Below are 14406 nucleotides of genomic sequence, written 5' to 3' on the forward strand. Positions count from 1 at the left end.
GATTACACCTGTAACTTTCTTTTCCTTTCCTTCTCTCTCTCTCTCTCTCTCTCCTCTTCTCTTCTCTCCATGGAGTCTCGCTCTGTCGCTCAGGATGGAGTGCAGTGGCATGATTTCAGCTCACCGCAACCTCCACCTCCTGGGTTCAAGAGATTCTCCTGCCTCAGCCTCCTGAGTAGCTGGGATTACAGGCACCTACCACCATGCCTGGCTAATTTTTGTATTTTTAATAGAGATGGGGTTTCGCCATGTTGGCCAGGCTGGTTTCGAACTCCTGACCTCAAGTAATCCGCCTGCTTCAGCCTCCCAGAGTGCTGGGATTGCAGGTGTGAGCCACCATGCCTGGCCACCTCAAACATTTCTTTAAAAAGACACACACAAATTGCAAACCGTTTGCTATTTAAAAATGTAATAATAAGCTCAAAACTTTGGTATGGATTTATATAGTGACCTAGCCGAGAAATATTTAATAACCACAGGCAGCATTTTGGGAGTTCACCATATGCCAGCAGACAGTATAGGGCAAGTTCTTTGCATGAACACGATCATTTTTCCTATATCACCTATAATAACAGCTGCTGATTAGTCTTCCTTCCCCCTTCAGTCCCATCTCTGTTCACACCATTTATTAATCTGCAGATGGGCAAACTTGCATGATTGAGGAGCTTACCTGAAGACACACAGCTCATAAGTGGCAGAACCAGGACTCACACCCAGATCTTTTGTACACCGAAGTGTGTGCCCTCAGCTGTGTGCACTGTCTCCTGTGCATTCATCACACATGCTCATCCATTCTTGCTTTTTCTCTCACGCTTTCTGGATTAGTGGAGAAAGTTGGGCAAAGGGAGATCCTCCCTACAACCTTATCTTTCAGTTATATTTGGAGGGTCTTTTATCCCCTTCCTAAGATAGTTTTATTTTGGCCTCTTGTCTTTAATGATAAAACTTATTTTTGTTTTTGTTTTTGAGACGGAGTCTCCCTCTGTCGCCCAGGCTGGAGTGCAGAGGTGTGATTGGCTAATTTCTGTATTTTTGGTAGAGATGGGGTTTCGCCATGTTGGCTAGGCTGGTCTCAAACTCCTGACCTCAAGTGATCCACCTGCCTCGGCTTCCCAAAGTGCTGGGATTACAGGCATGAGCCACCATACCTGGCTGATAAAACTTACTTTTCTTAGTGGGGGAAAAAGCATGAGGATTATTTAAATCTAAGAAGATGAAATTAAGTAGCAAAAAAGAAACTGTATAAACATTTATTGCAGATATCATTAAATACCTACAAAACATAGATGAAACGAGTAAAAAGTGAGTAAAAATCGTTACTAATACAAGATATAATTCAAAAGAAAAAATATTCAAGATTCAGACCACAAGCCATATAATATATATCACAGTGAACTCCCAATGAACTAAAGAATTACAGATTTGCAGTAGCACAGTTTCAGCTGTAAAGAAGAAAATTTTTTTGAAGAAGGAGAAAATTGAAAAGGGCAAAGATGCACATATGTATTGATATGAAGTTTAAAACCTTTTAAAACTAGAACGTAATGAAAGCAACAAAATGGGAAAATATGCACAGCAAAAATTGGAGACTTAATTCATGTGCCCACACAAGAATTTATATAAATGTGAGCACAATGTCAGATTCTAATTGGATAAGTGATCCAAGGATAAAACCGGCTATTACACAAAGGAAAACAAATAGGAAACCAAATGTGAAAATAACACTCAAATACATTTTAAAATGGAAACATTTTACACCTATCAAATAAACGGAAGTCAAAAATCAACAAGGGACAGGTTGTGGAGAAACAGGTTATATTCATGCATTACTGTTAACAGTGTAAACTATGTAATCCTTTTGGAGAAAACCTGACAGTATATAATAAGGATGATGACAGTCTTACCCTTTGAACCTGCTATAGCTCTTCCTTCCTGGCAGTTTATCCCGACGGTGTCATGAGACAAGAACTTACTGAGCAACTGCAGTGCTAGAAGCTGTGAGAAATGGAGATGAAGGAGACAGATTCTACCCTGAAGGTGAAGCTGGTGCAACTTAAAGGCACTAACATAATTCATGTTCAAAAATGTCTTCATGGAATTAATTATAATGAGAAAAAATACTTAGTGACAGCCTACATATCTAAAAATGTAGAACTCATTATTTTCCTGAGTCACCCACCACCCTATAACCAACTCTCTCCCGTTCTTCTATGCATACCCTGGGAGTGAATGGCAATGCCAGCCCCAAGGTGCCTCAACCACAAGCTTCAGCCTTTCCCTCCCTCCTCCCTCTCCTTCATAGCCCAGCCCCATCCAATCAATTCTCAAACTATAGGCATTCTCCCTGCAGCTGCCTTTATCCAGGCTGCCACCACCTCTTCCTTAGCAGGTGTCTATCTCCATACTTGCATTGTTTCTTCCTCTGGTCTGTTTTCCAACTTCATTGAGAGTTGTCTTTTCAAAATGCAGATCTGATTGATTATGGTACTCCTCCATTTAAAACATTCAGTCCAAAGTCTTTACTGGATACATAAGACCCTATGAGGTCTGGTGCCTACTTACCTCTACAGTCTTGTCTCTTGTTTCTTCCCCTATACACACACACACACACACACACACACACACACGCACGCACACACACACACACCACCACCAGTTTCTACCCTACTGCATTGCTTGCAGTTCCACTGGATAGGCACCATGGGTCTTTGCACATGGCACTCCCTCTCCTTAAAAGCCTACACTGATTTCTCACCCCATCCCATGACTCCAGGCTGGCTGACTCCTATTTATACCTGCTTGTTCTTCCAGACTCAATTCATATGTCATCCCTTCTAGGGACATCTTTATGATCTAGGTCCCTTCCTGACACATGCAGACACAAGACCAGTTGGGGGCCCACTTATGTTCACACACCTGATACATACCCCTCATGTAGAATGCTGTCAGTGCTTTGGGAAGCTGAGGCAAGAGGATCACTTGAGGCCAGGAATTCAAGGCCAACCTGGGCAACATAGTGAGATCCCGTCTCTAAAAAAGAAAAAAAAAAGTTTAAATTAGCTGGACACGGTGGTGCACACCTGTAGTCCCAGCTACTTGGGAGATTGAGGAGGGCGGATCACTTGAGCCTGGGAGTTCAGGGTTACAGTGACCTGTAATTATGCCACTGTACTCCAGCCTGGGTGACAGAGTGAGACCCTGTCTCCAAAATAAATAAACAAATAAATAAATAAGTCAGTACGAGTATTATATTATGCATAAAGACAAAATGCAACAAAATAGGTCAGTGTGTTCCCTGACTTTTTGTAGCAAAGTGTTTTTTAGTGTTATTTTTAATTGATGATAATTGTATATATTTATGGGATACAATGTGATGTTTTGATGCATATATATATATACGTTGTGGAATGATCAAATCAGGCTGTTCTTTGTGGTCAGGACATTTAAAATCCATTCTTTTAACTCTTTTGAGGTCTACAATACGTTACCATTAACTACAGTCACCATGCTGTGTAATGGATCACCAGAGCCCGTTCCTCCTGTCCCACTGAAACTTCGGACCACTTGAACAACATCTCTCCTTGCCCACCCAGGCCCCTCCACCATAGCTGAGTGTTTTAAAACTATTCCCAATGAACACCTAAATTTAAGCAGTGCCTGAATAGCTTTCACAACTCTACAAAGTGAGCAGGGAGAAATCTTAACTCCTTATGCCATTAATATATAAGTAGGAATTGTTTCACTAGATCTGTGTAAACTTCAGATGCCCTAGGAAACAGGAGTTTTTATATTAGGTTCAGCCTGAATTACCCATCTTGACATAATCTAACTGATGTAAATGGTAGGAATTAATTTTGTGCAGGCAGGGGTAAAGACTAATCCAGGTCAGTCAGCACCTTGTAATTAATCCACATACTCTTTAAAATAGAGAAAGAAATGTTGGCATACTCTCTGGCTTAAGGTTCTGCACCAATCTAATGTAGAGTTCTAAAATTTTATAGTGTTCACATTTCAGGGTTGAATTACAAATAACAAAGGCTTTGCTAAAGATGGTTATTTCCAATGGCCAAATCTTGAGGTGGTGTTAGGAATAGGTTCTAACCAATCATGAGCAAATGAATATGTGAATTAAAGACAAAATATTTCTAGGTGATTTTTAAATATGATTAGAAAACCTGGGTTTTATCATATTAGGTTATCACTGATATTGCAGTTTTAAAACCTGAAATCTCTGAATATCAATTAATTATAAACTAGAAATCAGCCTAAATTCATTACCTTTCATTGCTGAGAAAATAAGTAATAAATCTCTGAAAAAACAATATTAATGAGCAATTTTCTACAAAATCTAAATTTTAAACTCTTATTAAATTGTGTGTGTGAGTGAAAGTGCCATAATGACGTATGGTAGCCTTGCCTTGCTTTGATATAGAGGAGAAAATAAATACAGAAATCATGTTTGTAGGATTTTAAAGGTTTGGCATGAGTAAGCACCATTGCCTTGACTTTTCTGAGTTGCTCTGTTATTAATAACAGTTTTTAATATAATTTAATGTAAGTTGTAATCATATAATAAATATTAAGCTCCGAAGAGATATTTAGTTATTTGTTAAATTTCTTGAACTTCATGGCTATGTTCAGCAATATAGCATTTCTCAGGGCAGAGAAGATGTGAATATTAAATGTAAGTAAGGGAGAAATACAGGCAGCTCACTTTTCACCAAAGTGTTCTCTTTGAAGAATCCATAAAATAAAGTAGTTATCATAAAGCAAATCATGTTTTCCCATGGGAATGAGTTCATAATTACAGGCTTGCTTCTTTACCTAATTATAAGCAATAGCATACTTTAAAAAATTACAACAGCTGTGATAGAAATATCACCCACACTAATTATACCAAAGTCCTCAGGGCAGTATAGTTGTTCATTCAGTCATTCAGCAAGCATTCGTTGAGTATGTACTCTGTGCCAGGTGCTGTTTCAGGCTGTGGGAATTTGATGCAGGCAAAAAAACACACGCGCTTTCCCCGCCACCCCATCAGTATATTAAACTAGACTAGTAGGAGAGATGGCTGTAAGCCAGATATCCATTGTAATTATAAATGCCATAAAGGAAAAAAAAAATACAGGTAGGCATTGTCATGAGGAGGTGATCGCCATGCTGAGGTCTGACAGGTGAGCAGGAACTGAGGTGGGGGCAGAAAAGCAATGTGGAGAGACAGTGAGCTTTGGAGGGACTTAGAGATGAGTGGTGTGTCTGGCGTGGTATGGGAGAGAAGGCCAGTAAAGTCAGCAAGGGGTCCAGGATGGGAACATGTGAGTGCTGGAGGCCAGGTTACATACAGGTTGTGATCCTTATCCTAGAAGAAATGAAGAGGCATGGAAGAGTTTTCAGCTGATGGGGTAAGGATAGGGTGACATCAGGTCTGCCATTTGAATGATCATGGCACTATAATTCTCCCCTCCAGAGAATATTTAGTAGAACGTTGTACTAGTACAGATGGAAGATGACCAGGGTAGAGATGGAGAAAAGGAAGTGACATGCGAGTGAATTAAGAAGTAAAGAAATTGACTAGAGGTGATAATGATTTGAATATGTGGAGTGATGGAAAAAAGGTGGAAAGGATGGCTCTGAAATTTCTGGTTTGCAGAACCCCACAAATGATAGTGACATTCCTTGGAAGAGGGTCCAGTTTGGGAGGGAAGTTGTGTTTCATTTTGGGTATATTACATTTCAGTTTCCTGTGAAATCTCAAAGCTGAGCTATCAAATAGTCACTTGGATATACTGGTCTGGTGCTCAGAAGTTTGGGCTGAAAATATAAATGAGTCATTGGCTGATCCTGCAAAGGAGATTGAAGAGGGATGTTGGTACAGGGAGGTGGAAAACCAGGATTCTAAGGGGCCATGGTCCCCAAAGCAGGACAATGCTTAATATGAAAACAGTGGCCAGAAGTATCAGATGTTTCCAAGAAGTTATATGCAGAAGAGACTGATAAATACCAGTTGGGTTAAGCAGCATCATATTACAGAGAACTGTTTTGGTTGGGGATGTGTGCGGTGAAGCGGGGAAGAGACTAGATTGGAGCGAGTTGGGGAAGAGATGAAGACAGTGAGTACAGATAACCCATTTGTAGCTTTTACACTTGAAGGAAGAAGAGGGCTACAGCTGGAGGAGGACACACTGAGAATCACGGGAAAGTTGCCTTGGATGGGCAAGTTTAAGCACATTTTCCCACCATTAGGACAGACAAAGAGGAGGTGCCCTTGGGAAGTAATCTCTAGGCAGTAATGCTCATGTAAAGTCCAAATTCTATATGAATTTACAAATGCATTTTTCATGGATTAACTTATTTTAGCAGAAACCATACATGCATTGGTGTTTCCCCTGCTTTTCTCATATATATGGCCACTGCAATGCTGAGGACTGTAAAGACAGCATGGGAGTTAGCGAGTGGTCGGGTCAATTTTGTGCAACATCCAGTTCAGAACAATTCAGCCTGGGTAGTGGTTATCACTTGGAGAAAAGAAAGGATAATAGGCCGGGCATGGTGGCTCATGCCTGTAATCCCAGCACTTCGGGAGGCTGAGGCGGGTAGATCAAGAGATCAAGACCATCCTGACCAACATGGTGAAAACCCCTCTCTACTGAAAATACAAAATTTAGCTGGGTGTGATGGTGTGTGCCTGTAGTCCCAGCTGCTCAGGAGGCTGAGACAGAGGAATCACTTGAACCCAGGAGGCAGAGGTGGCAGTGAGCCAAGATCGTGCCACTGCCTGGCGACAGAGCGTGACTCTGTCTCAAAAAAAAAAAAAGGATAATAGTGGATCGTCTTTTTTTTTTTAATTTCCCTTCTTAAAAAAAGAGTTGTAGAATTTCCTCCATGTTCTTTGTATTGAGAATTCTATATACACAGATGGTTCCACATCCTCCAAATTTAGAAAACCTTTTTTCCCCATCCCCTGGAGTAGTCAGCTTTGCACAGTTATCCTTCCCTAAATGCAGCCAGGAGCAGAGTCCCGGTGGTGTCTGAGAGAACCCAGCGATTCGGAGCCAACTTGAGGCCCTGTAGTGCAGGGAGACCCTGAAACCTGTGAATGAGCTTCCTGAACCCAAACTTTGCCGCTCCTCAATTTCTTTTTGGCCTTGAGTACAGAATGGAATTTGCAGCCGCTGATGAAGTATGGCTGAATGGGCCAGGCAGTGATCCTTTAAAGCTAAACCCCACTCTGCAGTGTGCACAGAGCATGGTGCTTTGCAATATGGTTCCACCCCAATTCTAAAAAGCCTATTAACACAAAGACTCTGCTTTACCTACAGTTGACTCTGCCTCAGTACATCTGATGAGGGGCAAGCGTGATGCCTGCTCCCTAAATTCCCCCTTCCCCCACAGTTAGGCTAAGACCACCTTGTTGAGGCCATGCAGCCTCTGTGCATGGTGAGACCTGAGCCTGCATGTCTGGGCCTTGTGCTGGCAGGCCCAGCGACACTCCAGAAAGAGCCACTCACCTGTGGCAAAGTTGTCAGCAGCTGAGTCAGCTGCCAAAGTAAAAAGTGCACTAAAGCTGCTTACCAGGCCACGATAAAGGCCACCTGCAAGACTGCAAAAGCAAAGTGTGGCACAAAACACTGTGCTGCGAGTGGCCACATGAGAAACCAATGGCCCACACCCACAGTGCCGCATCTGTCAGAAGCCACCATCTCCGGGGGTCATTTTGTTCCTCAAATGCATGTCCCTGAGCCAGTCCACCAGACATGGAGGCTTGGGGAAAGGGCAGTGAAGACCCTTTCCACCCGGCCAGGTTCTGCCCAGTTTGAGAATTTGAAACCAAGCAGGAAGGCAGAGGGAGACTAAACTCTCACCTTTATTGCTGATAAGCTGACATCGGAGATTGTGTCTCATGTCTGGGTGTGCAGCCGTCCTAATACCGAACTCAGAATCGGAAACTTCCTAGATGGCAGGCTGACCTGAGCAGCCCTTCACACACGGGAGCAGACTTTGCACCTGCAGGGGGGAGGCAAAGCGGGTGCTACCAGTGGGCAGCTCTGTGCCCCGAAAGCAAGAGTGCAGCCAGATCATGCCTGCCCAGTTTTCCCTTCCTATGCATGCCAGTCTAATTCCTGAGTCCTGCCCCCAAGAGAGGTATATGCGGGTTAAAGAGAGACCAGGTGCTCCTGGTGAGAGAACAGCAGGAGTGAGGATGAAACATACCACACACAGCCCCACCCTTACCCCAAGACTCCTCCCTGACGTTATAGTAGGAGGTCAAGTATTTGCTACAGAGTCGGATGTCATACTTAATGCTGATGGCTTCGTGCGCATCTTAACAGTTGACAACTACATCATCACAGCTTGACACACGTTTCTTCAATTGGCATGTGTTCTTTGTGCTCAGAACCACATTAGGCCCTAAGAGACTCCAGAGAGACACATGGCCCGAGTCAACCTTATCCTCTGTAGAGGGCAGATGGGGACAGTATTTATGTTTATGAAATTTAGAGAATAGTTGTCAACTCGTCATGATAGGACATTAGCAACAAACACCCATGAACGAAAGTTTGTTGTGAGCCACACTGGTCTTTAAACAGCCTTCAGGATGATTCTGGTTTTCTAGATGTGTTTCCTTTCTCAGTGAGTCCCTTTTCTTGAGAGGAGAGGGGGTGTATATTACAATAAGACAGGTTCAGGAGGGAAATGACTTCATGGGCTCACTGTTGAGCTGCTTCCCTTTGCATCTCGGGGGAAGGTGTGGTTCACCCGCAGCAGGTCCGGTGAAGGAAGCACGTGTGTGTGTGTGGAAGGGTGGCGCTGACCTCCCAGGCAGGACATTACCCTTCTTCCTCTTCCTGACCACTGCTGTTCCCACAGCAGTCACGGTCATCACTTAGCTTCCTGTTGGGGAAAACCTTGGACACTGTGCGTCCACCTGCTATAACTGGCAAACTAAGGATGACAGAGTGTTCAATGATGCTGTTCAACTTGAACCCTGAGTTGACGCACGGACCCCTCTGCGCTAGTATCCAGGGCATAGGACGTCTGAAGGAAAGATGGAGCCATTCTTGGTGGGGCGGAAGAGGCAGGAAACTGCTGCCTGGACAAATCGTGTTCTGGGCCAAAGCATCACAGGCGAGTGAAATATGGGAATATTGAGGGGGCCTGGGATGGAGGTAAGATGGAGCATCCTATGGTTTGGCACCTGCAGCCAGGGTGGTGGCAAGGGCAGTGGCAAGTAGTGGGTTTCATGGAAGGATAAAAGTATCAGGCAGCCTCCTTGGGCGGAGACCGCAGGTAGATGTCCCTGGCCTCCGGGACTGTCTTCACCCAACAGTCTATGTGCTGGGTACATACGCTATGCTGGGCACAAAGAAGGCTGTGGTCCATGACTTCAAGAAGCCCTCAGGCTAGTAAATTGGCATCTTCATATTATCCTTAGATCCAGGCTGACAATGTAAGCAAATGTGGAAAGCGTTAGAAAATGCAGGCTCCCTGGCACTATCTTAGACCTCATAGAACAGCCATTTCAGAGCAAGTCCTGGGAATCTCCATCCCATTAAGTGCCCCCTGAGGCTTGGGGATAGATAGTTGCGTGAGACAAACTGTAACAAGTAAATCATCGCAACAAAGTGCGAGAAGTACTGTGATTGGCTGTTTAGGGAATGACGAATGCACAAAGGAGGTTCTCCTACGTGGGAAATCCAGGTGCGGCTTGGGGACTAGTATTTGAAATTTCAACTGGCTCCATCCGCCTACTTTCTCACATACCTCCATATGCTGTCTGGTGGCTGATGGCAGCAGCTGTGCAGGGGTCTCAGTGTCTGAATTTGGGCAGTTTGCTGTGCTTCCGAAATGGTTCTGGCCAACCCTGTGTCTCCCCTTGGACTTCTGATTGGCCCATGGGGGATGAGGATTTTTGGATCTGTGACAACAGTAATGATCGAGGCCTCCAAGAAGAGCACCATAGGAGGGTGTTAGTAGATTTTTAATAGCCTTCATACCGAGTCCTTTAGATGTGTTTCTTCTCTCAGTGTGTCCCTTTTCATGGCCGGGGGTAGGGGTGTATCTTACAATAAGACAGGTTTGGGGGGGGAAATGACTTCATGGGCTTGCTGTTGAGCTGCTTCCCTTTGCATCTCCGGGAAAGGCGTGGTTCACCCGCAGCAGGTCCGGTTAAGGAAGCACGTGTGTGCTTTCAGCATCGCTGCGTTTTCTTTGCCACCTCACCCTAAGGATGGGGTCAAAGTTGCTTCTGCTTCTCTTGATAGAGGCTCTCTTCAACTCCCTACCACTCCTAATTCTCAGCCCTTGCAGTCTCCTGCACACGAAGTTCCAAAGAGATGGTTCCAGGTGAATGCACAGCTGTGTTCCCACTTCCTGATCCTGTCTCCAATGAGTGACACTGGGCTGTTCCTCAAGATCTCTCCTTAACCCCCTCTTCCAAGACAGGACCAAACCCCATACTTGAGCACTGGGCTCCCCTGCTCTCTTCCCTGATGCCACCCCACTCCCACAGGGCGTGGCCCCAGCAGAAGACAGCTTCAGCCTGTTTTATTGACTCTGGGTGTGACAGGAACAGAGATTTTGAAGGCCTCTTTGCCCTTTTCCCTAGAGAGTAGGTGGCTTTGCCCCTGAGCAGCAATCCGCTGAACCCATCTGAGCCCAGCTCAGCCCTCTGTGGCGGAAGGAGCTTCCCGTGGAAAAGAGGAATCCCACTCCAGTGAGGAAGGAGAGGCACCCAACAAGGAGGCCCAGGACATGTGCCTCTCATCAAGGGCTGCCCCTCCGAGATGGTGCTGCAGGAATCCCGCCCTGAGATTGGGGTGTGGAGAGAATAGAGCCAATAGCTTCCTACTCTTCTACCATTTTAAAATCCCATCCTGCATTTCGACTTTCTCTCTGACCACAGTGATACTAAAGGTTTTCTGAATTTTGGAAAGGTCAAAATAATAAGGTAAATGTCAACAAAATGAATATGTAAGGTGTGTATCCTCAGAATACTCTTTCTTTGGTAAATTGTAGTTTTATTTAAATGTGATCAGTTTTAGGTGATACGGGGAATTTGCCCACCTCCTGCAGAAACTATCTTGATCTTATTAAATTAAATAAGATGTAACTAGGGAAGGGGGGAAAAAAGAGTGAAATCAGGCATGGATCATTCCATCTGTGTAACCCGTAAAAGTCATAACAACAGTAAATGATACCAAAACCTCTCAGGCTGCCTACAGCCAATTCAATCTCAACTTCTACCACCTAGGCTGAATGACTATAGCATACAGAGATGGCCAAGGGATTCTAGAACTTTCTAGAGCTACTTGCTCCTCCCCCTGTTTCAATGCAGTCATTGGTCACTGCCCAGTGTGCACCTGGCACCTGACCAGTAGGGGGCACACGGGAGCAGTGTCCTGTATGAGCTCAGCTCAGGCACCAGCTGGTCAGGATGAGGCACCTCTACCTGGGCTCCACAGAAGAGCTAATTAGGTCATTGGATTCGATTCATCTTTTAAAAGTCTTTGAGAGTTTACTTGATTGGGATTTTTATTAAATCTCTTAACCAACTTTCGTCATTCTCAAATGCCAGTATAATTCTGTGAACACTCCAAACATTAGAAATACTTTTCTTATATGGTAAACAAGTTCTGTTTATGTAGAAGATGGTTCTCTTTGGAAAAACAATTGCCTGAAAGCTCTTCCAATTTAGCAAGGAAAATAGTCTGAGAAAAGAGAAATAGGTATGCAGGTACATGCCCCGCCTCAGCCCTCCCACACCTGGTCATTTTTGCTTGTTGAAAAATTAGACTTTAAGTAAAAAATGAAGCATCGAAAATGATCACTCATATAAAGGAGACTGTGCTTTTATGATATTGGCCTTTCTCTTCTGTTGATTGACTTTATTCCTATTCTTCATTTTTATGTTTCCTGTTGTCTGTTTTTCTCTTGTCTCACCTCCCAAGCTTTCTTTCCCTGGGCCTCCCGAGGGAGGTCTGACAACGCAAGAAGGATGAGAATGTGGGCGGGAGATGAGGGCGGGAGGAACTGCCCGGACCTGTCAGCCTTGGGTGTAGCACCTGCAAGGAAGACATGATTCTCCTGCGGTGACAGCCTGACCGGGCCCCCCCACCCACCAAGGCAGGACCACGGCGACCTGGGGAGCATGCTGCCAGCAGCTATGGTGGGGGCTTTGGTCAGAGGATGGAGGAATCGAAGCTCTCCTCAAAGGGCTGAGTCAAAACTTCTTATCCGACCGAGCCAAGATGGAATTGCAATTCAGGGTATGTTTGACACCTTGATGTGATTGTGTGGCCCTTTGTAAAGGGTTCAGAGGGTGATCATGAGCTTATAAGCTTTTCTCCACCTTCAAATGGAATTGACAAATCCAGAATCTGTTTTTCTTCTCAGGTTATCATAAATTGTGACTAATTTTACTTGTGGGAGGTCTATTTTCCTTTCCTAATCAAAGACTTCAGTAGTCACGTAATACCTTCAGTAGTCACATAGTAAAAGATTATTACTACCTTCTTTTATTTCCAGAGCTTTTACTTTAAGATGGAATTCTTGTTCTGTGGTATTTGTGTTTGCCTAGTAGGATGAAAAAGGTATACTGGCTTTTGGCAAATTTTAGTCTAAATTGCATCACTTTATTATGTCTGGAATGGGAGATGTGGAGAGTACTTAATTTCTGGGTTTTCTCAGTAATTCTTTTTATTTTCTGTTTTGTTACTATTGTTTTGAGGCAACAATAGAACTAGTGACAAAAATATAGCTTTCTTGTTAACTTAGTTCAAAGGGTTATTATGGCCTTTTTCTGAAATAAATTTTCATTAGAATGAAATACTTTGGAAATACCTGACCTCGTTCCCTTCTGTCTGGACCTTGGACTCCTTAATGGTACTTACTAGAAGGGAGCTCTTTGGTCTTGCCGACGATGGACCCATGGGAGGAACACAGTGCCAGCTGAGGAAGCAAGTCTGAGCCCAGAAGTCATAGACTCCCAGGGGCTCTCAGAGCTGGCCTGCTGCCCCTCCATGCTCTCATCTGACCCCACGCCCTGAGAGTCTCCTAGGGAGTAAACACGAGTGTTCTTGCATTTCAACAAATATGTATTGAAAGCAAATATATACCAGACATTTTTTTAGGCAGTGGCGTGCTCTGATCTATAGCTAATCTACTTTTAAGAGGTATAAAAAACAAATGTTATCATCTGTTTTGTTTGGACAGTGGTTTCCAGCCATACTTTTCAGGCTGGCTATATTTAAGAAGAGTCCAGCCAAGAAACTCTTTTGAAAATAGCCTGATAAGTATTCATTGCAAGATAGTAAATTTGTCATTTAACCGGGTATCCAAACGAGACAAGGCTGTTCTATGTTCTTAACTGCCAAAGGATGAGTGATTATTTGTAAAACCTAGGCATTCCGTAAGAAGTGCGAATCACAGTATTTAAAAAATTAATCATCTGATTTTGCTCCTTTGCTTCTCAGATGAGAAAACAGAGCTCAGGGAAGTTGATTACTGAGCTTCAGGCAGCACAGCCAATAAAGTGGCAAAGCAGGCCTGGAATCACATGTCCCAGACTCTTAATCTTACATTTTCTTTCTTTGTTTTTTTTTTTTATTTTATTTTTTGAGATGGAGTCTCACTCTGTCACCCAGGCTGGGGTGTAGTGGCGTGATCTTGGCTCACTGCAACCTCCGCCTCCCGGGTTCAAGTGATTCTCATACCTCAGCCTCCTGAGTAGCTGAGATTACAGGCATGCTCCACCACGCTTGGCTAATTTTTGTATTTTTTAGTAGAAGCAGGGCTTCACCATATTGGCCAGGCTAGTCTTGAACTCCTGACCTCAGGTGATCCACCTGCGTTGGCCTCCCAAAGAGGCCTTCTCTCTTTGGGATTACAGCCATAAGCCACCAAGCCCAACCGTTTAATCTAACATTTTCTCTCTTATCTCATACTCTCCTGATAAATTTGACAAATTTCTGTAACAACATTCAGAGCTTTGCAAGGTAACAAAGTAAAAACATAGTAAAAACTATGCTAACATGTAAGAGATTTTTTAAAAAACAGTGTCTTGAGATATAATTCATGTGCCACACAATTTACCATTTAAAGTGTACAATTCAGTGGTTTTAGGTATATTACATTATTTACTTTTTAAGCTGTGGTAAAATATACATAACATAACATTTGCCATTTTAACCATTTTAAATGTGCAATTCAGTGGCATTAGTTGTATTCACAATGTTATGCAACCATCACCAGTATTTTTATAACTTTTTATCGCCCCAAACAAAAATTCTGTAACCATTAAGCAGTAACTCTGTTCTCCTCTTGTCCTGTCTTTGATAACTTCTAATCTATTTTCTGTCTCTATGAATTTGCCCATTCTCCTCTGGGAATTTACTAGACATTTTGTAT

General features: G+C 43.5%; 1 protein-coding gene across 3 annotated transcripts in view; it reads left to right on the top strand.

Moving 5' to 3' along the window:
• Positions 1-14406, top strand: part of PLEKHG1 (pleckstrin homology and RhoGEF domain containing G1) — a 243742-nt gene that overhangs the window by 74671 nt on the left and 154665 nt on the right. Inside the window, exon 1 of one of the 3 annotated variants that reach the window (XM_031012454.2) lies at positions 8904-9126. The exons of 1 other annotated variant lie outside the window; for it this stretch is intronic. In XM_031012454.2, coding sequence (XP_030868314.2) covers positions 9048-9126 — 79 coding nt within the window. In that variant the 5' untranslated portion in view covers positions 8904-9047. Of the gene's footprint in view, positions 1-8903; positions 9127-11982; positions 12267-14406 lie in introns of those variants that run through there. One more of the 3 variants, XM_055390848.1, reaches the window with a different exon arrangement.

Source organism: Gorilla gorilla, chromosome 5, assembly GCF_029281585.2.
Source record: "Gorilla gorilla gorilla isolate KB3781 chromosome 5, NHGRI_mGorGor1-v2.1_pri, whole genome shotgun sequence".
In the NCBI taxonomy this organism is placed as follows: Eukaryota; Metazoa; Chordata; class Mammalia; order Primates; family Hominidae; genus Gorilla; species Gorilla gorilla.